The 25134-nt window shown below is 41.8% G+C and overlaps 1 protein-coding gene across 3 annotated transcripts in view; it reads left to right on the top strand.

Moving 5' to 3' along the window:
• The window catches only part of WDPCP (WD repeat containing planar cell polarity effector), a 246576-nt gene that overhangs the window by 205585 nt on the left and 15857 nt on the right, over positions 1-25134 (top strand). For all 3 annotated transcript variants that reach the window (XM_054022335.1, XM_054022337.1, XM_054022338.1), the window contains exon 15: positions 20484-20631. In XM_054022335.1, coding sequence (XP_053878310.1) covers positions 20484-20631 — 148 coding nt within the window. The remainder of the gene's footprint in view (positions 1-20483; positions 20632-25134) is intronic.

Genomic DNA, 25134 nt, shown 5'->3' with positions numbered 1-25134 from the left:
GCAAACATTGAATAGTGAGCCCTATAAGTGTGATTTGAGTACAAGATGCAGTGGTAGTGTGTGTGGTGTGTGTGAATTTGTATATTATATATACATAATATACACCGCTCACATACATATTTAGTTACACAGTGTATAACTTATATACTGTGTCTCTATAGAGATTTGCACAACGTATAATTAACATGTGATATAAGTTTACATAGCATATGTTACTAATACGTACTGCATCAATGTTACTAATTTGGGTGTATATATATATATATACACATATATATAGTTAGAAAATACAGAATTGGGGGCATTAGATTTCAAGTTTCTAGTTTTAGCATATGCCTTTCACATAATTGAAACCCTTGTTTCACTTTTTCTTATATATGTGTGTGTGTGTATATATATATATATATATATATATATATATGCATCAATGTTACTAATTTGGGTATATATACTCATTTGGGTATATAATGTTACTAATTTGGGTATATATATATGCATCAATGTTACTAATTTGGGTGTATATATACTAATTTGGGTATATAATGTTACTAATTTGGGTGTATATATATATATACATACACACACATATATATATAAGAAAAAGTGAAACAAGGGTTTCAATTATGTGGAAGGCATATGCTAAAACTAGAAACTTGAAATCTAAGGCCCCCAATTCTGTATTTTCTAAAATCAAATATATTACTTACACTATTTGAGAAGAATTAAAGAACATAGCACACCAAATTCAGTTTTGGTGTATGGAGACCCAATGCTCATTGAATTCAGTGGGAGTTGGGCTTGCTTATGTCTGGACTACATTTAGTTCATACTTCTGTATAATCCACTGGCTAAGAATATATTAGTCTTATAGAGACCATGATGCTTTCCTGTTTTGCTACAGAGGTTCTGTTTATTTGTAGGGCTTGTTTTGTTTTGGGTGAAGGGCTGGTCCTATATTTTTTCTCCTACATTTTTTTTAAAGCTTCTTTTAATTACTCTATGCTTTGCACACTCAAACTTCAATGGCTTACAGTTTTTCACTTGATCAGAAAGCTGATTTAATTTGCTGCAAGGTTAAATGTTAAAGGTTTCAGGCCTATGACCATGAATTATCAAATTAAATTCAGTGCATTTAGTGTAATTGCTTTAGTAACTTGGGTGCTTTCTAACTACTCCTCTTCTGAATTTTAGTCTCTGAAGGACAGATCCACTAAATAAGCCTTGAGGGGCACAGGTGGGCTAGGTTGTTCTTTGGGTTTCACCTGTGGGGTCTTTGGGTATCTCTTCCAGTCTGACCACATCCTGAGACCATGTCTGATGAGGCCTGCTCTGCTGACAAGTGAGAGAATTTAAACACCTGTAGGTTTCAGATGTTTAAGCCCAAATCAGTTTTGAAGTAACAAGAAAGGGTGATCAAATGGTTCACATTTCAGGCAGTTGTCAGCTAAATATGTGCACTGGTCTGTTAACTATTTGGCCAGGCACATTTTGACTGTTTAGCCTTTCTTTTTGCCCTTAGAAGGCAGCTGTATAATATGAGAAAGTTTTTATCAGAAATGTCATTTTCATGGGCTAAATAGTAAAGCGTCTGAGTAAAATCAAAAGTAAAAAACTTAAATACAGCTCACAAATTATTTTAAAAGTATTTTCTTATTTTTCTTAAGCAAACCACTTGCATTCGTTTTCAGCTCACTTACAATATTCTCTGTAAAAGCTGAGAAACATTCTTAATCCACATAGCTGTGGGATGGGGAAAACAAATGTAAAAAAGGACAGCGTGTCAGTCTTAAATGTCCTGGCTTTAGTTAGCTTAAATTAGATGTTTATTCTCTCCTAAATGCATGTACAGAGCATCCATTAATTTTAATAGGCATGTGTGTTCATCAGGGAGAGAATGTATTCCATGCTGACTTAGTTTTCTTTTAAATTCCTTTGGTTTTTTGTTTGTTTGTCAAACCTTTGATGTCCCTTAAAGGTGTATTACGCTCCTGATAGACATGAAGGGCTTTTGGAGATTTCACAATACAATACATAATGATAACACTCATAAAATATTTCTCCAGAATATGTACCAAATATTCAGAGTTAAAAATATAAGTACATAAACTCTAACCACCAAAGTATAGTGACAATTTCAGAAAGAACTAATTATATGCTACTGTAATCTACCATACAGCACGCAGAGCTCTATTTCCTTCAATGGGGATGCATTCCAGTAGAGCAGTTCACACATACTACATATTGCAGCATCAGGGCCTAAATATCTTGTCAGGTAAATGTATAAAATTCATATTAACATTGCATATGGGGAAAATAAAGCCTGTCTTGTATGATGCTTACAGTGTTATTATTAGATGCAGTTATTTGTTAATCATCAACAACGTGCATGGTGCTGTACTAGGGATCACATGAGAATCTCCATCCCAGTGATCCGCCTAATCACATAAATAAAAAATCTACTTGTTCAGTAAACTAGAATGGCTTTTTAGAGTATTTTTATTTATTCGGTTAAATAGATAACGAGGCTTGACAGGATTAGATTTTTATTAGTAAATGTCATTTTCACCATACACGCACAAACCGACAAAAAAAAGATTGAAAATAATCTAAATTTACAAATAGGCAAAGTAAGAAAAATGCTAGTTGGTAACTTATTAGGGTTATATTTAAGGATATTTACTTTGTATATTTTGACAGGTGATGTTGTCAATTTGTGTTTTAACAGTTATAGAAATGTAACTTTTTGAATCTCAACATCGGGTGTCATTAAAAATTTATCTGCCCCTCCCATACAAATATAAATTGATAAAAATAAAAATGCTTAAAACCAAACAAACATTGATATTATCCATCAAAATTGTAAAAATAAAAATTGAATTCTGCAAAGCCTAGAGATAAGCATGAATAAACTGTCTATGCAAGACTCTTCTAGCCCTTGGCAGAGAAATAAAAATAAAGATCAATTAAAGGCTTATCACTAGGAAAAGACACCAAGGTTAGCAACCTCAGTGTAGTTTACCAGGATGTACATCCCGACTTGTTCTGTAATGAAGACATAATTAACACCTTCTACCCTCAGTGTAACCAAGCGAAGTTGATGGTGATGTAGCTGTTGAGATCTACCCACATAGACCTTGGATCAGCTACATTGAGGTAGAATATGTTAAGTTGGGTAGTCACTAGCGAAAAGTCAAGGTAGCAAACCTCAGTGCCTTTTCCTAAGACACAGGCAGTGGTGGTACAATGGCAAACTAATAACCTTTCCCTGCACAAAAGAAGCCTCACCACAGAACCAAAAATGTTCCTCACTGCAGATCCTGCAAAAACATAATTGTCCCAATAAAAATACACACTCTTCCCCACCTCCCACCCCTTCCCAAATTCCTGCCCCAAAAGATGAGTGTATATCATATTATTCAGACTGTTTCAGACCAGGGGCGGGAAAGAATTCCAAAGTTAAGGGGCCCTCCCAGAGAATGCCCTTGCTGGCAGCTCCCTGTCTTATATACCAATGGAGTTCCAGGTCAGACACCTCCATGGGTCTCAGCTGTGGCAGTGTCACACGTGTAGAAGTACTGTATATTCTGAAGATTTGTACTGTGTATGCTAAACATTTTTGTAAAAGCTTTGGAAAGCATGATGCACTTGCGAGATGTGCAGTATATAAATTGAGAGATCTACTTTGGTTTATCGTTCTCGGGTTTTTCCCAATCTGGCACTTACTGATGAGGACCAGATCAAGGAACCTAGTGTCTGCAGTGCTCGAATTGCATTAGTGCATGTGGTTATGCCACACCAACAGTTCTTACCACTACTGCTAGAAACAAGCAAAGGAACAAAGGCGGCAGGAGATGCAGTGTGGTTTAGTGGGTATGGCACTGGATTGGCAGTCAGGAGAGCTGAGTTCTGTTCCCAGTTTGCCACTAACCTACTGTGTGACCTTGGGCAAGGCACTGTACTTTTTTGTGCCTCTGTTTCCCCTCTTCACCCGTTTTTCTGGCTTGTCTATTTAGACCATAAGTTCTTTGCAGCAAGGGCTGTCTCTTACTACGTGTTTGAATGGTATCCTCTACAACGGGATCCTGCTCTTGGGTGGGATCTCTTATAGTAATAACAAATATTTTAGAAGTATAAATAGTAAGGGGAGCATACATCCCATCATTTGTTTTCCTCAAATTTGAGCACTGAGGGAGTTGAGGGCACTAAGCACATTGCAACGACAAGTCCTGTGTGTCTTAAATGCTACAATTAAGCAGGGCAAATGCCACAGATTGTCGGTAATCTTGCAAACTGCATTTTGCTGGCACGTCTTTGCATATGTTATGATGGTCTGTGGCAACCTGGAGTGATTGTTTTAAGAGTTGATGGTTGTTAATGGAAGTAATTATAATTTGCAAACACAGAGCACCTTTTATATAAAGATCTCAGAGTGCTGTATGCGTATGAATTAAGCTTCACTCGATCCTGTAAGGTAGATAACTTTACTGTTGTTGGTATAGAATGATGCGCCCAGGAAACTAGGTCAGTTTCTACCTGATTGGCATTTTCTCACATCACACCTGAACAGAACTGAGCAGCCAATGAAACGGCAGGAATTTGGGGATGCCAGTGTGAATGACCTTGCACCACCTATCAGCCAGCCAGCTTTGCCTGGGCCAGAGTGAACAGCACAAGGCCTGAGCTGGCAGTTACACTCTGGAAACATTCGGATGTTAGTTTTTCCGGTTTTAGCTAGTCCTGTCGCATTCAGAGTGGTGCTAAAAAGAGCAGCGAAACCAGAAAAAGCGTGGAGTAAAACAGATGGATTCGCCATTTGTTGTAGTGCATGAGGCAGTGTAAACGAGCCTGGGTTTTGCCAAGCCTCTAAATCACTGTTCACAGTGGCATCTGCCATAAACAACACTCTACCCCAGACTCTTAGCTACAGTTTTTCCTGACGAAGAACGCCAAGTTGCTTTGGAACAGGAAGACCGCACTGATGCTCAAACAGTCTTTGTTAGAAGATGGAGCTCTTGTTCCTCCTCGACCTTCCTTCCAGAACTTTCCACGTTAATAGTAAAGGTTTGCGTTGCAACTTGAGTCCAACTAGACAACATCTCCTCTCCCTCAGCCAAAGCCAAGAAGCTGTCTACATTAAAGATACGTATTATTAAACCCTTGTGCGTCTTGCCAGCAAAGGTTGAAAATATTCCATCATCTGGGGATTCCATCATCATTATGGGGAATAAGCAGGAAGAACTGGAAGTGCTAATAAATAAATACAACTATGACATTGTTGGCATCACTGAAACTTGGTGGGATAATACACATGATTGGAATGTTGGTGTGGATGGGTACAGCTTGCTCAGGAAGGATAGACAGGGGAAAAAGGGAGGAGGTGTTGCCTTATATATTAAAAATGTACACACTTGGACTGAGGTAGAGATGGACATAGGAGACGGAAGTGTTGAGAGTCTCTGGATTAGGCTTAAAGGGGCAAAAAACAAGGGAGATGTCATGCTAGGCGTCTACTACAGGCCACCTAACCAGGTGGAAGAGGTGGATGAGGCTTTTTTCAAGCAACTAACAAAATCATCCAAAGCCCAAGATTTGGTGGTGATGGGGGACTTCAACTATCCGGATATATGTTGGGAAAATAACACAGCGGGGAACAGACTATCCAACAAATTCTTGGACTGCATTGGAGACAACTTTTTATTTCAGAAGATTGAAAAAGCTACTAGGGGGGAAGCTGTTCTAGACTTGATTTTAACAAATAGGGAGGAACTCGTTGAGAATGTGAAAGTAGAAGGCAGCCTGGGTGAAAGTGATCATGAAATCATAGACTTTGCAATTCTAAGGAAGGGTAGAAGGGAGAACAGCAAAATAGAGACAATGGATTTCAGGAAGGCAGATTTTGGGAAGCTCAGAGAGCTGATAGGTAAGGTCCCATGGGAATCAAGACTGAGGGGAAAAACAACTGAGGAGAGTTGGCAGTTTTTCAAAGGGACACTATTAAGGGCCCAAAAGCAAGCTATTCCGCTGGTTAGGAAAGATAGAAAATGTGGCAAAAGACCACCTTGGCTTAACCACGAGATCTTGCACGATCTAAAAAATAAAAAGGAGTCATATAAAAAATGGAAACTAGGACAGATTACAAAGGATGAATATAGGCAAACAACACAGGAATGCAGGGGCAAGATTAGAAAGGCAAAGGCACAAAATGAGCTCAAACTAGCTACGGGAATAAAAGGAAACAAGACGACTTTTTATCAATACATTAGAAGCAAGAGGAAGACCAAAGACAGGGTAGGCCCACTGCTTAGTGAAGAGGGAGAAACAGTAACAGGAAACTTGGAAATGGCAGAGATGCTTAATGACTTCTTTGTTTCGGTCTTCACCGAGAAGTCTGAAGGAATGCCTAACATAGTGAATGCTAATGGGAAGGGGGTAGGTTTAGCGGATAAAATAAAAAAAGAACAAGTTAAACATCACTTAGAAAAGTTAGATGCCTGCAAGTCACCCGGGCCTGATGAAATGCATCCTAGAATACTCAAGGAGCTAATAGAGGAGGTATCTGAGCCACTAGCTATTATCTTTGGAAAGTCATGGGAGACGGGAGAGATTCCAGAAGACTGGAAAAGGGCAAATATAGTGCCCATCTGTAAAAAGGGAAATAAAAACAACCCAGGTAACTACAGACCAGTTAGTTTAACTTCTGTGCCAGGGAAGATAATGGAGCAAGTAATTAAGGAAATCGTCTGCCAACACTTGGAAGGTGGTAAGGTGATAGGGAATAGCCAGCATGGATTTGTGAAGAACAAATCATGTCAAACCAATCTGATAGCTTTCTTTGATAGGATAACGAGCCTTGTGGATAAGGGTGAAGCGGTGGATGTGGTATACCTAGACTTTAGTAAGGCATTTGATACGGTCTCGCATGATATTCTTATCGATAAACTAGGCAAATACAAATTAGATGGGGCTACTATAAGGTGGGTGCATAACTGGCTGGATAATCGTACTCAGAGAGTTGTTATTAATGGTTCCCAATCCTGCTGGAAAGGCGTAACGAGTGGGGTACCGCAGGGGTCTGTTTTGGGACCGGCTCTGTTCAATATCTTCATCAACGACTTAGATATTGGCATAGAAAGTACGCTTATTAAGTTTGCGGATGATACCAAACTGGGAGGGATTGCAACTACTTTGGAGGACAGGGTCATAATTCAAAATGATCTGGACAAATTGGAGAAATGGTCTGAGTTAAACAGGATGAAGTTTAACAAAGACAAATGCAAAGTGCTCCACTTAGGAAGGAAAAATCAATTTCACACATACAGAATGGGAAAAGACTGTCTAGGAAGGAGTACGGCAGAAAGGGATCTAGGGGTTATAGTGGACCACAAGCTAAATATGAGTCAACAGTGTGATGCTGTTGCAAAAAAAGCAAACATGATTCTGGGATGCATTAACAGGTGTGTTGTGAGCAAGACACGAGAAGTCATTCTTCCGCTCTACTCTGCTCTGGTTAGGCCTCAGCTGGAGTATTGTGTCCAGTTCTGGGCGCCGCATTTTAAAAAAGATGTGGAGAAACTGGAAAGGGTCCAAAGAAGAGCAACAAGAATGATTAAAGGTCTTGAGAACATGACCTATGAAGGAAGGCTGAAAGAATTGGGTTTGTTTAGTTTGGAAAAGAGAAGACTGAGAGGGGACATGATAGCAGTTTTCAGGTATATAAAAGGGTGTCATAAGGAGGAGGGAGAGAACTTGTTCACCTTAGCCTCTAAGGATAGAACCAGAAACAATGGGTTTAAACTGCAGCAAGGGAGGTCTAGATTGGACATTAGGAAAAAGTTCCTAACTGTCAGGGTGGTTAAACACTGGAACAAATTGCCTAGGGAGGTTGTGGAATCTCCGTCTCTGGAGATATTTAAGAGTAGGTTAGATAAATGTCTATTAGGGATGGTCTAGGCAGTATTTGGTCCTGCCATGCGGGCAGGGGACTGGACTCGATGACCTCTCGAGGTCCCTTCCAGTCCTAGAATCTATGAATCTATGAATCTACCTATTCCATCATCGGCTCTACTGATAATCTTTCTTTATGCATAAGGGTCACTTCTTTGAGGAGTAAGTGTGACAGGGTCCTGAGCATTAGACAGTCACTTGTCCACCGCTCCTCAGGCAATATTGATTTGGCAGACCCCTAATGGTTCAGGTAACAGCATCAAAAAGGAGGTATTCAAAGTAGTTTGTTTTGCAAGACCCTGTTCTTTTTCAAAATATCACTAAATCGTTAAATCTGATTCTGTCTCCCCGTCGGAAGAACATCATATTAGCTTTGAGGAGGAGAAGCCCAATAATACTATTCCCTTCCATCCAGTACCCCAAAAGTTAAGTAACAGCATCTGGGTAGTGCCGAATAGATGCTTCATTCTCCCTGCAGACAGAAGGGCTTGTCTATATGAGGAAATTGATTGAAACAACTGTTGTGGAATATCTACTGCTGTGAACACTCTATTCCAGAATAAAAAGTCACTTTACTCCTGAATAATGAGTACCATTCCAAAGCAGAGTAACTATTCCGGAATAAAATCACTTTTATTCCAGAATAAGTGTCCACCCAGAGAGCTATTCCGCAATAGTTCATTCAGCAAGAGCTATTCTGGTCAATTTTCCTGTGTAGACAAGCCTTTAGTAATACAAGGCAGCTATGTAGGCACAAAGTCTTAACATTTGTTCCCCCGGAGCCAGGTTTTCAGGGAGTCAGTCTCCCCTTTCTAAAGAGAGCAACACCAATCTCAAAGATCCACTAAAGGAGACTGACAGTCTTTTTTCAAAGGTTCAGGCATTATGTTCCTATGCTTTGCCACAGCTCTAATGGAGTAGATTTCAGAGTTGTTGGTTTTTTCCCCCTCCTCAACAGCTTTCACTTAAGATGTGAAGAAGAAATTCCACCTTGCTGAGTATCTTAGTATCTGCAAAATGCATACCAAGATTCCATCCCCTATCAGCCAGGTCTACCACTGAGTTTTAATGTAGCCCACAGAGCCCTCTGGCTTAACTCTTCATTAGTAGGAGAAATGTCCACTAAGTGAAAATTAATGGCTCTCCCCTACTGGAGTAGTTGCCTTGATCCCCTTAATCAGACCCTGAATTGCTTGCCCCTGACATGTAGAAAGTGCAAAGAATATCCCAATAGGGCTCATTCCTGATGCAGAGCTAACTTTCGATATGTCTCTTCTATAAAGCAAGGAAAGAAGAAAGTGTCCCTCCAAGTCAAAGGGTTGTCGCCAGCAGCAGAGGTCTGAGGGCACGTGAACATACATAATGTCATTTTACCTCCAGGACCCTTTGCATTAGAGGCTGCCTCCTTCAGTTTCAGCAGCAATGGAGGCACATCATTTCTAGCTGGGGGGCTGGGTTCATTAGTGCTGCAGGTTTTCGTAGACTTTCTTCAGTTTTCCTCTTTATCCCAAATTGTCCATCTCTCTCCCTCTGTTTCTCAGGACAAAGGAGTGAAGGGATAAAGTCAACAGAAGATCTCCTTGCCCTGGGTGCTGTGACATCAGTCCCAAGGTTTTTTGCCACCCGCAGTAACTATAGCATCGATTCAGATCATTAATTTAGAGGTCTGCTTAATTTATTTCATTTGAAAGAAATGGTCTGATGGGGATTGCTTTAGCCCTGATAGACTTCATATGGTTGCCACCAAGATGTTCAACAGAGAGTCTCCCTGTGCAAACATTGGAGCCAGTGCCCCAGGGAATTTCCTCATATCAAAAGGATATAGAGAATGTGTACCTGCATGTCCTTATTGCCTCCTAGAATCAACTGTACATGTAGTTTTGCTTAGAAACCTGTACTTTGAGTGTTGCAATCTCCCTTTTGGTCTTGCTGGCACCTAGAGTTTAAATACAGTTCAGAAAACATGTTAGTGACCCATCTCCAGGAGCAGAGAATTGCATTGATTTGTTATCTCAACAATGAGGCAGAGTGTAGCAATTCCTTTTGAGAGACAGACACAATTAGCCAACTCTTGCACTCTAGCCTTGTTCCAGAGCTATCAACTTGTTATAAGCCTGCTCAGAAGTTTTCCGATGCTGTCCCAAAGTTTTGTGCACCTGGACATCTTCTTCTGCATCAACTTCAAAAGGGAGCCTTCTTGTCAAAGAGTAGCCAAAGTAAAGCCAGGAGTCTAGGAATTCCAGGTCCTTCCCCTCTTCACCAAAAAAATGCACCTACTCCAATTGCTTGTCTCCTATCTCCAAGTGGTTCCCTGCGCTGACTTCTGGTTTTCCACCCTGCACCTGTTTCTTCTCAACTGGAGATAATCAGTTCCAGGACTTGGAGAAACTAATAAGTATCCAGCTGCATATCAAAGTTTCCCTCTTGTGGCGACTTTAGGAGTCCAGTCTTAAGCGGTTTCACTAACCAATCTCTGAGGGGTAGTGTTGAAAACAGATGGCATATGGGGGGCAAAACGGCTAACGGAAATTGTCCCATTTCAAGACTAAATTAGATACATATGTTGTTGTGCTACAAGCTATAAGAAAGGCCTTATTTGCGTTCTGGGGACTATCATCAGAGAGGCCCAGCCGTTCTAATTGGGTCACAGTTCAATGGTGGTTGCCTACCTGTACTGGCAAGGGGGATACCAAGTGTCCCAGACAATGCTTTGAGTACAGCATGCTGTTTTAATGAGCAGAGAAGAACCTTACTGCCCTCATCCCATCTTGTAGGAAGAGCAAGTCATCTGAAGCCCAGAACTCAATCTTTCTTGTGGAAGGGGGTCTTCTTCCAGTGGTCCTTCTCGCTCTGCTATTCAGGCAGAAGTTTCTTGTCTAGGATTTCTTCATCAGTGAACATCCAGTTTTCCCAGGCTTTGTTCCAGGACCTTCTGGCCTATCAGGGGACATCTTCTCAGGTCTGTAGCCCAAGATTCTCCTTCACATGTTTCTGGACTCCTCCACAGAGTTGTAGTGAGCGGACTATCCATAGCAAGTGAGCATTCCCTTAATCACTCTCAACTGTCAATGACTCAGATCTCAGACCTGCGGCCCCTCCTAACTCAGGGTCTTTGGACATCGAGGGAGCTGTCTCCTCATATCAATGTCAGAGAACTGAAGGTGATCCATCTTGCCTGTCAGGCTTTCCTACCTCATATTGGTGGGAGAAACCTGTTTGTTCTTACAGACAACACCACAACTGTGTTTTACCTCAGCAGGCAGGGAAGAGCTTCCCTATCCTCCTTTTTCAGGAAGCAATTCAGTTAACCTCAAGGCCTCTTGCCTTCCGGGGGTGCAGAATGAGCTAACAGACCACCTGAGCAGGTCATTTTCGAGTCACTGTGAGAGGTCTCTTTGCCCAGATAATAAGAAGCCCTTAGATACAGTAGTGATGAGCCTGGTATAAGAACCTGAACAAAACAGAATAGTCCAGTTTTCTATGTATACTTTCACTAAGACATTATAAAGCAGGGGGCGGGCAAACTTTATGGCCTAAGGGCTGCATCGGATTTCCGAAATTGTATGGAGGGACAGTTAGCCCAGCCCAGGCTCCCTATCCAACTCTCAACCCCCTGACGGCCCCTCCTGGGACTCCTGTCCCATCCAACCCTCCGTGTCCCCTGACAGCCACCCCCGGGACCCCTGCCCCATCCACCTCCCTTGCTCCCGGTCCCCTGACAGCCCCCAGACCCTTGGCTGCCGACTGCCCCCCGCCACCCCATCCAACCCCCCCTCCTTCCTGACTGCCCCCTGGGGACTCCTGCCACCATTCAACCCCCCTGTTCCCTACCCTCTAACCGCCCCGCCCCCTATCCACACCCCCGCCCCCTGACCACCACCCCAATCTCCCCTGCCCTCTATCCAACCCGCCCCCTCCCCCGCTCCCTGTCCCCTTACCATGCTGCCTGGAGCACCGCTGGTTGGCAGTGCTATAGCCGTGCTGCCCGGCTGGAGCCAGCCATGCACTGCGCAGCACAGAGCACAGGGTTAGGCTGCGGTTCTGCAGCTGCGCTGCCCGACAGAGCATTGCGCTGGCAGCGCAGTGAGGTGAGGCTGCGGGGGAGGGGGAACAGCGGGGGAGGGGCCGGGGGTGAGCCTCCCGGGCCAGTAGCTCAGGGGCTGGGCAGGAGGGTCCCGCGGGCCAGATGTGGCCGGCAGGCTGTAGTTTGCCCATCTCTGCTATAGAGTGTGCACTTCCACCTCTACTGATCCAGCCTTTGGCCAAAGAGTTCTATCCTCTGTGCTCAATAGGTTGTCTTTCCCTGATATTTTTGTGGGACTGCTAGTTCTAGCCCATCAAGTTACAGATTAACCTTGTCCACCAAAGAAATACCATTTACGAGTAAGAAAATTTGTCTAGTCGCTAGAGGAGTTGGGTATAAAACCTAGGAGTCCTGCCAGCCTATCCCCTGCTATAATTACTAAACAATAACGGTATTATGTTGATCATGTTATACCATGACAGGACCGCTTATCGCATGTGTTACCACTATATATAGACGTATATCTCTGCTTGTGCTCAAGCTAATTAGGTGATCACATGCTTCAGAAGACTTATCAAACGTAAAGCTGAAAATGCAGGCCTTTTTATTGCCAGGAGACTGCTCCTAAGATTGGAGTCAACGTGCCTGCAGGGGAGGGCATTGCAATGGCAGATCCCTGCCTGCCAAATCTGCTCCAACTGGCAATCCATCTGAGCCTGGTTTTGTCATATTTGGAGCACATTGTAGGACACGCCTCTTGGGTCTGGCTTTTCTGTGCTATTGGTACGTCCTGGGCAGTCTCTTGGGAAAAGTTAGCAAGGTTCTAGGGTAGCCAAGTAGATGCTCTCGGTTTTCAGCCTATAGTGTATTTTTAATTGAACTTAGTAAATAGCTTTGAGATGCTCTGGTGATGAGCACCTTCTAAATGTGTGTGATTAATTAACAAACAGACCAAAAAAAGACCCCACACACATACAGGGTGAAATCCTGGCTCCAGTGAAGTCAGTGGCAAAACTCCCTTTAACTTCAGTGGGGCCAGAATGTCACCCATGGACTTTATGCATATCCTCACATCAGCGAAGAGCAGAACAACCATAGACTCAAGGTGGAACAGCTGTGTAACACATATATGGTCATACTCAGTATTACTCACACTTCTGCGGTAATTACTTGCCTGTAATGATCTCCTTTATCGTTTTAGGACAATATGTAAAATCTTAATTTCAATATGAAACAAGCATGTGAAATAAAGAAATGTATAATTCACATGAAATTAGCTAGCCAGGTGAAAAGATAATTTGGTTAAATGTACCAAAAGAAGGGGATATGTTTTGACAAGTTGAGCTATTATACCACAGTAACACTCAATTGGCCTAAGTACTTACGTCGTTTGAGTGCTTGCATTGTTTCTTTCTGAGCAACATATGGCTTACTCTTTTAAATAGCAGTGGCTGAAGTCTGTCTGGTTCACTGGGAGTTCATTGGTATATATTTGCAACTCCTGAAGCAAAAAACTGATATTTTATCTTTAGAAGGAGTTACATTTTTTTGAACTTATTGAATTTTTCAAAGATCAGCATGAAGAGTTCTGATTAAATGCTTGCTTCAGCGTTTTAAAGGCTTCTTGTGTCCCTGTTGCCTAAGGAGGTCGTACATTACGATTGCTCTGTAAACATCAGATTGTACAGAATTGGCTGTGCATACCATGCAGAGCACACAAAGAAGAAGTCAAATGGCTTATCTTGCACTTATCAACTAGTTTATTTTTCATGCTGAAAAAAAGCTGTATTTTTACAAGAGCAGCTGCTACTTTGTAAATATTTTAATGGCTTCTGTTAAGTAGATCTGTCAATTTTGCAAACAATATTAAAATAAGATTTTCATTCTGCCATGTGATTGCATGTCTTGAGATGTATTTTATCCCTGAAAGTCCTGTGGAGGAGACTTGAGAATGGAATTTTTTTTTTATTTGCAGGCACAGAGTCCATAGCAAATAGGTGCATGTAAGTAATAATGCATAATATTACCACCAGGGAAGGAGTGTGAGTTCCATCACTATTGCATGAAGTCTTCTCAGAATGCCCTTCTGGCTGAATAATATGAAAACCTGTCAATGGGCTAATACAGAACTATCTTTGGCTCTTCCAGCCAGGTGTTAGATGTTACAATCACAGCTGCCAGCAAATTTTAGGAGGAAGGCATAATCATACATATGGATTCCTTGAGCACATTGCTTTAATCTAAGAGTATGTTATCATCATATAATATTATCCTAACTGTTATCTAGACAAATGTGATCTTCGGACATTTAGCAAGATATAAGTTAACATCATAGCATTTTAAAATGCTTTAAAAATCCTTTAAAAATGAAATCTTTCATGCTCTCAAAGAGAAGAGGCAAAGCCAGAAACTGATTTCTGAATTCTTTCAAATTTTGTGCAAATTCAAATTTCCAGATCTGAACTCAGCAAACTGCAGAGTCCAAGATCCAAACCTGGAACAGGCCTATTTTGTGGTTCTGATATAACCAAGACTACACATTATCTTGAAAAGTTTTCATCATCTCAGGCTGAAATCTTGTGTGAACACCTTGTGAGCCTTCCAGTACCACCAGACCAAGTCCTGATTTAGCCCTGAACCCTAATCCAGATATGAACCAGCCCATCTCTAATGTATTAGTGCCATTTTGGCTAGATCTCAGGTCTTTAAATTAGATGTAGGAAAAAGTAATTTAAGAATGTCTAAGAAAAAATGCTTCAATATATTAAAAGTAAATCTGTGCCCACAGGAAACAGGAATCCAAGGTTCCGTAGTGAAGGTTTATATTTCTTCATTCCAAAGATCTTAAAGCAATTGAGTTTCATGGTTTTGAGCTGCTGTTCACCTTCTCCTGAATATATCCTGTCATACTGTAGCCCTAGGTCCTCTTATCGGGAATAGCATTGGGACGGTATGGACCATCATGTTTTCTCCTGCTCCATCGCCTCCAAAATATACAAAGGTCATTCTTCCTTCTTTCGTTCCACCTATAGTGGAAGAAGCCACTAGTACCTGTAGTGAGCCTTTGGGGCCATCGTCATGTTCATGGTGTTTTTGTTTTGCATTAAAGAATTCCCTCTCTGACCTAAAAGTAAAAAAAGATGTAGGGATCAACTTGTGTATGACCTGATAAAATAATATCTACACGTTATATGTGAATGGACTTTGGTGGGTATTTTTAATTTTTTTAATGAATTTAGTGATCATGAAAAGGGCCAGAATGCCAATATTTATCCACAGAAAAGAGAGAACATGTACAAGCTTTCCCTTGCTCCCTGTTAGTATTCCTCAAGCTTGTTCTGAAGGGACCACCTTTAGAGATAAGAAACATAGCATAGACCCATTCAAGTCTTCGGTCTCTGCTCTATACTACCAGCAAGGATACAACTTAGTGCAACGTGTGATGCTGGTTTTGTGATTATGGTAATAATACTGTGGCCTCTCATCACTAGGAACTAGACTGAAACTATTAATTCATTTCACATTAAGCACTGAATAACCATCAGATATAATTAACTTCTGGACACAGATCCTGGGTTGGATTTAAATTGTTACATAGATGTGAAAGTGCCAAAACTCATTAGCATTCCTAAGGGCAAGCCAGTTCCCCCGAACTTATAGGGCCAAATTCAGAGGGTTTGTGAAAATTGGTAGATGGTAGATTCCCTTAGACTCCATTAGACCTAGTCACACCCATTTAATTATCTGTAAGCTGGTATAACTAAGGGCTTGCCTACACTACAAAAATATCCAGGTTAGCAGACTTGGTTACAGCACCACTATCCCCTGACCCAGTCACAACACATTTTAATTTGCATGTGACCTACCTGTGTTGTAACCAGATCACATAACCAGACACGTCCCAGGCTTCAGCCCACTTATGCCTCCTTGTTACAGCACAGTTCAATCCCCTGCATAGGACAAACGTTAACTATGTTGAAACAATGTAAAGGCTCAACTGAGAAGTTTTGGGGTTCACCCAGGCCAGTAAGGGGGTTTGGTCACAGTCTGCCTTGTAACACTGGGTGTCTTGTGGCTGTGCAGCTTTGGTCCAAAGTTGTGACCCCCCAACAGCGTTCCAGCAGCCCACTAACCTTACCCTAGCTTTGCCCAGCCAAATTACTCCATGAAGGCTGACCTTGGTACCCTTCCAGGCCTGAATTCATCCCCAAATCAAAGGGACCAGTCCCTCTCACTGGCAGGGCCGGCGCAACCCATTAGGCGACCTAGGCGGTCGCCTAGGGCATTAACATTTGGGGGGTGGCAACTGTGGCAGTTGGATCTGCGGCCACGCCGGTCGTCGGCGGTATTTCGGGGGCGGGACCTTCTGCCGGCTAGGGCGGCAAACAAGCTGGCGGCGTTCCTGCTCACTGGACCCTCCCAGATAAATGTTCAGTTCACTGCCTTTACAGAGGCAGAAAAACACTCCAACCCGTTAGCTGTCTGGAAGCACACACTTTACTGGACATACCCAGCATTGATGAGTTGTTATGACAGCAAAACAAGTTTACCATCAAAAGAGCGTGGATTAAGTGATACCAAGTAAAAGATAAAAGGTAGGGATGGTTACAAGCAAATAAAAGTGAAAACATGCATCTAAAAGTCTAAAACTTCATCTAGCAAGATAGTGTCTTTGTTCAAGATGGTTTCACTCACCCCCAGTCTCCTTTCCAGCCTTTTTTGGCTGGTCTGGACAGAATCCATTTCACAGATCAGATGGCTTGGTTTCTTTGTCTCCTAAAGTGAAGGATAAAAATTGAGTCTCTCTCTGTTCCTTATATTCCCAAAGGGATGTCGGTCTTACACGTTAGGAACGCCTCCTGGGAATTCCATCTTCTGTCTCTCTCTTGGGTGCAGGAACCATGTTAATGCTCTGTCTCTCCGCTCAGGTTCAGGATAACCCCCGCGGGTTTAGCTCAGTGACTTTGTTTACTGCTAATGCGTAAACTGAGGTTAAACCCACAGTCCTTTGTGTAGGCCAGAGCTGTTTATTGCCGTTACCTAGGGTAGGCTGTCTGGTCTTAAACATGTTCTAGTAACATCATACAGAGGGAATTCATAACTTTACATACTGTATAACGTTAACATCTACATTATACAATGATACTAATAACTCTCATGGTATTAGCTTTCATATACCTCACACATCATATTGTGTACAAATATTATTGCAGTAATGTGTAGGTTGTGCTTACAGGGGTGCCCAGGATCACAATCTTCCTGTTGTTAATTGCTTTTGTAGCGATACACTTCTTTTCTGGTGTACCTCTATGTGAGTTAACCCAATTGAGACTCCCTTAGAGGCTAATACATGGTTACTTGATGGGTATGCCCACAATGCAATGAAAGCCCAGGGTTAGTAGAACTCAAGTTAGCATACCCTGAGTATGTTAACCTGGGCTTGAATATCTACACTCATTTGTAACCCCAGGTTAGGAATTGTTGAACCCTGGATCCCAAACTGGTGCTCCAGCATCTAGACTGAACTATGCGGGCTGGAGTCTAACCCAGACTTTCTAGCACCCTCCCAAAATGGCTGCTCTAGCCCTTTGTTCGTGGTGGGAAAACTTGACTGTCCTTCAAACTTGACTGTCCAGAAGACAAAGAAAGTCAACTCGAGAGATTGTGGAATACTTTTGGCAGACTGCCAGAGCACAAGTCAAGAGGGGCTGCATCTATGGTGCAAAGCAATAGGGCTTTAGCCCCAAGGCCCAGCTTGACTCTGGTTCAGGTCCTGGGACTCTGGGGCCAAGCCCTTGGTTAGCATGATTTGTGTGTAGATGGAAGGGGGTTAGGCTTCAGCTGAGAATGAATCCTGAGCTTACATTGCAGCATAGACATACCCTTGGGGGTCTGGGCCTAATTCAGAAGTGATGTGCAGGAGGGGGCAGGGAAAGTTACGTATTGGTAAGTGGGTGTGACTCTAAGGACTTGTCCACACTTAAAACACTACAGAAGTGCAGCTTCACCTCTGCAGCACTTCAGTGTAGACACTACCTAAGCCAACAGACTGGGTTCTCCCGTCAGCATAAGTACTCCTCCTCCCCAAGAGGCAGGAGCTAGGTCGATGGAAGAATTCTCCCATCAACCTAACGCTGTCTACCCTGGGAGTTAGGACGGTGTAGATACGTCTCTCAGGAAAATGGATTTTTCATGGCTATACCAATGTAAAATTCTAGTGTAGACCAAACCTCTGGAAGTCTAAGTAGGTGTGACTTAGGTATTGCAGCTTGGCATAACAAGAAAGTATAAATTAAACCAATTTAGACGAGTCTCTGAATTTTTTATATTGTGAGAACTGGAATGTTGGTAGCTCATCTCTGCTTCAGAGCTGAAAAACAGAATCTCTTCCAGGCCAAATACATTGAAAATGGATATCACAGTGCTTTGAAAACAGCTCTGAGAAATACAATTCATTACCAAAGGGTCTTACAGCTTAGTCCACTGAAATTAGGGTGGCTTCTGAGACCTGCCTAAGCAAAATTCCTAAGCAAAATTCGATTATTGCATGTTTAGGCCGCTACCTGGAGCTCTCTGCACACTTAACTAAAAAGGGACTTCAGAAACATTTTTTTAACTTCATTACTCAGCCCCTCTCTTTCTCTTAAGTGGTTATTACTCGTTAGTTTTGCCGAATGGGGCTCTCTGGAGACAGATTTAGGCAGAAGAAATTCTAGTTTACTTACCAGGAATTTGAACTTTCCAGATACAGTATGTTGCCTCCATAGAAACACGCTCACTCTCCTGCTTTCACTGCTTCTCTTTGGAGTTTTTATTCCAGACAGATGGACAGAAACTTAGAGTGGGATCAACGTCTCTTCTTTAATAGACTCCGGCTAGGAACTGTTGTGCGCCTGCATCGAGGCATGTGGCCCCTTACTAAGCTAATTCCGTTCAATGGTTCCCTGCCTGCATGATTCTGTGTGTGTGGATCTGCGAAGTGCAGCCAGAGCATTCTAGTTATGGGGACTGTAAATAAGCTAGTTCACTCTTGTTCATCTCGTTCACTACATTTTCATCTCACACGTGAACAGCGTGAAAAGTAATAAATCTTGGGGAGTTAGCCCTTTAGAAACTGAAGGATCAGAAACCCAAGTGACTTTGCCCTCCTAAGCTGGTGAGCACTTCTGGGTCTCTGGCCAAAATGTAAAATACAACAGTATGGTAACGCTTGCAGTAGCATTATGTTCTTCCCACTGCCCGTGGTGTTACCATGGGTATTGTGCAGATTAGGTAATACAGGATTCAGGGAGCTAGAGAACAAGGGGGGGAAAAAACAGGATTTAAAGAAAAAAAGCAAAAGGTCTTATGAGTTTGAGAAAAACCTTTTAAAGTCTTTATCTGTAACAGGATGTTTCCTTAATCCATGCTCTGCTAGCCTAGAGTTTGATTATGCTTTTTTTTTTTAAGGGTCACACTTACAGTATTCAGAGTAGCAGCCGTGTTAGTCTGTATCCGCAAAAAGAAGAACAGGAGTACTTGTGGCACCTTAGAGATAAATTTGTTAGTCTCTAAGGTGCCACAAGTACTCCTGTTCTTCTTTCTACTTACAGTATGCAATTTTTCTACATCTTTTAGATGGTTTGGGTACTTTTCAAACCATTAAGGCTTTTGATATGCTAAAAGATGGTAAAATCTGATGGTAAAATCAGGGTCCTAAAGTCTGGGTCGTCTCTCTTGTAAACTGAAATTAAGTGAAACAAAAATAGTAGGGAAAATACGTTATGACTTTGTTTGAATCGCTTTTAAAGATATAGAGGGAAAGATTATGCAGTTCAGAAATGCTGATCAGTGTAACTGTAGTGAAATGCTCACATGGAACACAATCTATGCCAGCCCCTTAGACCGTTGATTTTTGATAGATAATTTAGAGTGGACCATGTCTCTTTATTCACAAAACTCTTCCTCTGTAAACTCTTAGGGAGTTCCTGATACCAGGTAGTTAGAGACTAGAAAATGTTTTCTAGAGAACAATCAAGGGTGAAAATCGCACAAATATGCAGTTTCTCAGGACTCAGAAAAGTCTAACTATCTGGCTAGACTTATTATCTCGATGTCAGAGAGGTTGCTGAGAGCATCCTGAGGCTGAATGAAAACTATCGCAGTAGATAACGGCTGTATGCCAGCAGTTCTCAACCTGCGGCCCACGGGCCACTTACGGCCCAATCAGCACAGAGCTGTAGCCCATGTGACATCCTCAGGACCATACAGGTAGTATTGGATGTGGCTCACATCATGCATTGTGGGCCATATATGTGGCCCACACTGGCAAATAGTTTGAGAACCACTGCTGTATACTCTCCCCTGTGCATTGCAAATCAAATTGATAAAGAGGGAACATTTTGTCTCCTGTGTTATGTGAATGTTTTGAAAGAATCCTAATTGTTCATTATGAGAGCAAATTGAGGATAATCAGCTGTGTTTTGTTCTTTGTGATGAATCAAGTCTAATATCACAACTTGATTATTTTTAACAGCTCTTTTGGGGCATTTAGACAGAGAGGATTCTTCAGATGAAGCTTTTGTCGCCCTATCTCTAACATCGCAAGAGGAACAGACATTTCAGGATGCCCTCCCCCCCTCTGGCTCAAACTTCAGACACACAGCACAGAGCAGTTCTAACAGGTGAGATTTGCTGAGTGGATGTGGTAAAAGTATAGCAATGAGGCATTTTAGCTTTTACAGCTTGTGCTGTAACTCCTATGCTTATAAAATTTGCAGATGGTACCAACGTGGAAGGAGTTGCAAGCACTTTGGAGGACAGTATTATTATTCAAAATTACCTTGATACATTGGCGAATTGGTCTGAAATCAACAAGATGGAATTCAGTACAGACATGTGCAAAGTGGTACATTTAGGAAGGGAAAAATGAAATGCAAAACTGATAGCACTGCAGAAAGGATTTGTGGGTTATAGTGGGTCACAAATTGAATGAGTCAACAGGGCGATGCACTTGCAAAAACAGCTAATTTTCTGGGGTGTGTTAACAGAAGAGTTTTATGTAAGACCTGTATGGTAATTGTTCTGCTCTATTTGGCACTGGTGAGGCCTCAGCTGGAATAGTGACCAGTTCTGGGTGCCACACTTTAGGAAAGATGTGGAAAAATTGGAGAGAGTCCAGAGGAGAGTAATAAAAAAGGTTTAGAAAACCTGACAGAGGAAAGGTTAAAAAAAACTGGGCATTTTTAGTCTTGAGAAAAGCCGATTGAGGGGGAACTTGATGGTTTTCAAATATGTTAAGGGCTGTTATAAAGAGGACTAATCCATTGTTCTTCATGTCCATGGAATGTAGGCCAAGAAGTAATGGGCTTAATCTGCAGCAAGAGACATTTAGGTTAGATATTAGGGAAAACTTTCTAACTATAAGGATCGTTAAGCACTGGAATAGACTTCCAAGAGAGGTTGTGGCATCCCCGTCATTGGAGATTTTTAAGAACAGGTGAAATAAACACTTGTCAGGGATGGTCGACGGTATGCTTGGTCCTGTCTCAGCACAGGGGCAGATGGGCTAAATGGCCTGTCAAGGTCCCTTCCAACCCTACATTTCTATGATTTCTTATACAGTCGAGGAAAACTCCCCTTTCCACAACACTGAATGACAAGCTGCTGAGTAGGGGGAGAGGAGAAAGCAGGCAATTGACTGATATATATTTATTGCTATTGCATCAAAGAATGGATGCTGTGCCGGGGATTCTCATCTCAATGGAGAGGAAAACTGAATAGCTCACCCCTAGAATGGCAGACTGGACAGATGCCTATAGAGGTTGAAACAAACATTGAGACGTTGGATACCAGACCCATTTGAAGAACCTGTGCTTTGGATAATGGCTGCTGGCAAAAGCATGAAACCTTTGCTTTTTATAGGATTTTTTTTTCTTACAGCACTATTGACATCAATACAAAAGAAAACAGCTGTCGGATCCCTGACATCAAAAGATTTGGTCATCTAGATATGTGCATTAATTTCACCAAGGACTGCATGTTTATATTGTCCTCTTTCTTGTCATTTCTTTCCCCTACACCTCCCTGAGTTGTCATCTCCTTCTGTTATTCATTTTCTAACTTACAATGTTAGGTAAGTCCTTTGGGACAGGGAATCTGCCTTTTATTTATTGGTTTCAGAGTAGCAGCTGTGTTAGTCTGTATCCACAAAAAAACCAGGAGTACCTGTGGCACCTTAGAGACTAACAAATTTATTTAAGCATAAGTATTCTTAAAACTACAATACCCACCTGCTGACATGAAAAAACAGATTGACAGAGCCAGATGAGTACCCAGAAGTCACCTCCTACAAGACAGGCCCAACAAAGAAAATAACAGAACACCACTAGCTGTCACCTTCAGCCCCCAATTAAAACCTCTCCAGCACATCATCAAAGATCTACAATCTATCCTGAAAGATGATCCCTCACAGATCTTGTGAGACAGACCTGTCCTCGCTTACAGACAACCCCCCAACCTGAAGCAAATACTCACCAGTAACCACACATCACAGAACAAAAACACTGACCCAGGAACCTATCTTTGCAACAAAGCCCGATGCCAACTCTGTCCACATATCTATTCAAGTGACATCATCATAGGACCTTAATCACATCAGCCATGCCATCAGGGGCTCATTCACCTGCACATCTACCAATGTGATATATGCCATCATGTGCCAGCAATGTCCCTCTGCCATGTACATTGGCCAAACCGGACAGTCTCTATGCATAAGAATTAATGGACACAAATCTGACATCAGGAATCATAACATTCAAGAACCAGTAGGAGAACACTTTAACCTGTCTGGTCATTCTATGACAGACCTGCGGGTGGCAATTTTGCAACAGAAAAGCTTCAAAAACAAACTCCAACGAGAAACTGCTGAGTTGGAATTGATATGCAAACGAGATACAATCAACTTAGGCTTAAGTAGGACTGGGAATGGCTGAGCATTGAACATTGAATCTATCTCCCCGTGTAAGTACTCTCACACTTGCTTCTTATCAAACTGTCTGTACTGGGCTATCTTGATTATCACTTCAAAAGTATATATATATATATATATCCTCAATATTATGTTCCATTCTATGCATCCGAAGAAGTGGGCTGTAGCCCATGAAAGCTTATGCTCAAATAAATTTGTTAGTCTCTAAGGTGCCACAAGTACTCCTGTTCTTTTTGCTTTTATTTATTGTACAGAACATGTTGCATATATGGAACTAGTAAAGTAAAGAATAATAACAATGAGAACAGAGGTACCATGATAGTTAAGTGATGGATTTACAAGCATGAAGGAAAGTACTAAGTATAGTAAGAAATAAAAATGGGCAACTATTCTAGAGGAAATGTAATTTTTATTTTCTCAGATGCATTCTTGATGCCTTCAATTCTATTCCTGGTAAAGCTCATGGTAATTTACAAAAACAACTCTTATATTTTACGGAACACAGTTGTTGCTTCACACTACATTAAAAATGCCCACTTAGGAAAATCATTTGTCAGATTCTTAAATGGAAGCCCTCGTTTTCTAAACCGTGTCTATGAACTGAATTTCGGAATAAGATCACATTGGTACTTCACAGTTCGTATGCAGATTTTATTTTTACCCTCCTGTGTGGTAGAACTTTTCTGGTAATTTCGTAATAGTTAAATAATATTGTACTTATATGTTGGCAAATTGTCCTAACTGCATGTATGTAATTGCTCCAAACATGCCAGATATTTTCAAAGCAATCTAAAGGATTTGGATACAACCTGAACCTCCAACATTTAGCGTGAGATTATTGTCTGTAAACTTTTGGGAGGGGTACACTGCTGTACTTACATAATACAACAATTTAAACAACAGTCCAGAGGGGGACCAATGCCGACATGCTCTAATCCAGAAGTATAAATGTGCTATCCTTCCTTCAGCTCACCGTTTTCCTTATGAAATATACTACACCTAATAGTTATATGGCAGCCCTGCATCTGGCTTTGTTGGTCTTCCCGTGTCAGCTAATCCAGAGTTCAGCTTCACTTGTGCTTCTTGGCTTGCTGACTTGACCAGTTTAACACAGGCGAGCCCAGGTGGGTCACCACAAGTTGCTGATCCTCACTAGAGGCTCTTTGCAATCACTGAAGCTGCATAAACTGCTCTGCCTTCCTGAGGTTTTTGATTACCTCTGGCCAAGCTGGTGAATATAAAGGAAACTTCTGACCCTCACTAACCGCTCCTTGAAACTGCTAAAACCCTCTGGATGCAGCTGACCCTAAGCAAGCAAATCCACTGCCCTGAAGTTTTTGATTGCCTCCTGCTGAGCTACCAAATATAAAGAAAGTTTCTGACCCTCACTATTGGCTCTTTGGAACTGCTGAAACTACATGAACCCAGCCAACCCTAATCTGAGTTTAAAAGAAGCTCCTGTAACAACTCTCATATATTGGCTCAAAGAGTAATTGACGCCTGCTAGAGACCATGTGACTCCAGGAAACTTTCTTTGTTCAAGTCTGTTAAAAAATTACAAGCGAACAAGATACAAGGGCTCAGAGATGATTTACTTGCCTTTTCACACTGCCAGAGGTTGATTTTCTCCCTGCACATCTGTTGTGAAATCTGAATCAGACATGTTCCCCTTAGAAGATTTTTACAGAGGAAAAGGGGTCTGCAAAGACACAGGCCTAGGAATCAGGATGTTTTAAGTTCTGTTCCCACGCTGCCACAGTCTCTGTGACATTTAGTCTCTCTGGCCAAGGTTTTCAAGAGTCACTAGTGATTTTTGTGAGCCTAACTTGAAGCAACTTAAAATGGCCTGATTTTCTGAAGGCGGCTACATGCTCAGCATTTCCTGAACACCCTGTACATCTTCTCCAGTTGGTCCTCCAAAAATCAGTAGTCACTTTAAAAACTCACCTTTTATACCTCAGTTTCCTCATCGCTAGAAGAGGATTATGCTTGCCTTCCTCGCTAGGAAGTGAAGTTTAATGAAGTTGTGTTTGTAAAATACTTTGAGCTCCTCAGATGAGAGGCACTATTTGACTGCAAAGCGTTGTTATCATGCTAACCGATTTCCCATATCTGACATTTCTGCTGTCCACTTCAGCTCAGCCTCCAGCCACAGTTTCAAAGGAACAAGCATGAAACGTTCTCCCTCTTCCACTGG

This window comes from Malaclemys terrapin, chromosome 3, assembly GCF_027887155.1.
Source record: "Malaclemys terrapin pileata isolate rMalTer1 chromosome 3, rMalTer1.hap1, whole genome shotgun sequence".
NCBI classification, from domain to species: domain Eukaryota; kingdom Metazoa; phylum Chordata; order Testudines; family Emydidae; genus Malaclemys; species Malaclemys terrapin.
The sequence above is the reverse complement of the archived record's forward strand: the minus strand, read 5'-3'. Positions and strand labels throughout refer to the sequence as shown.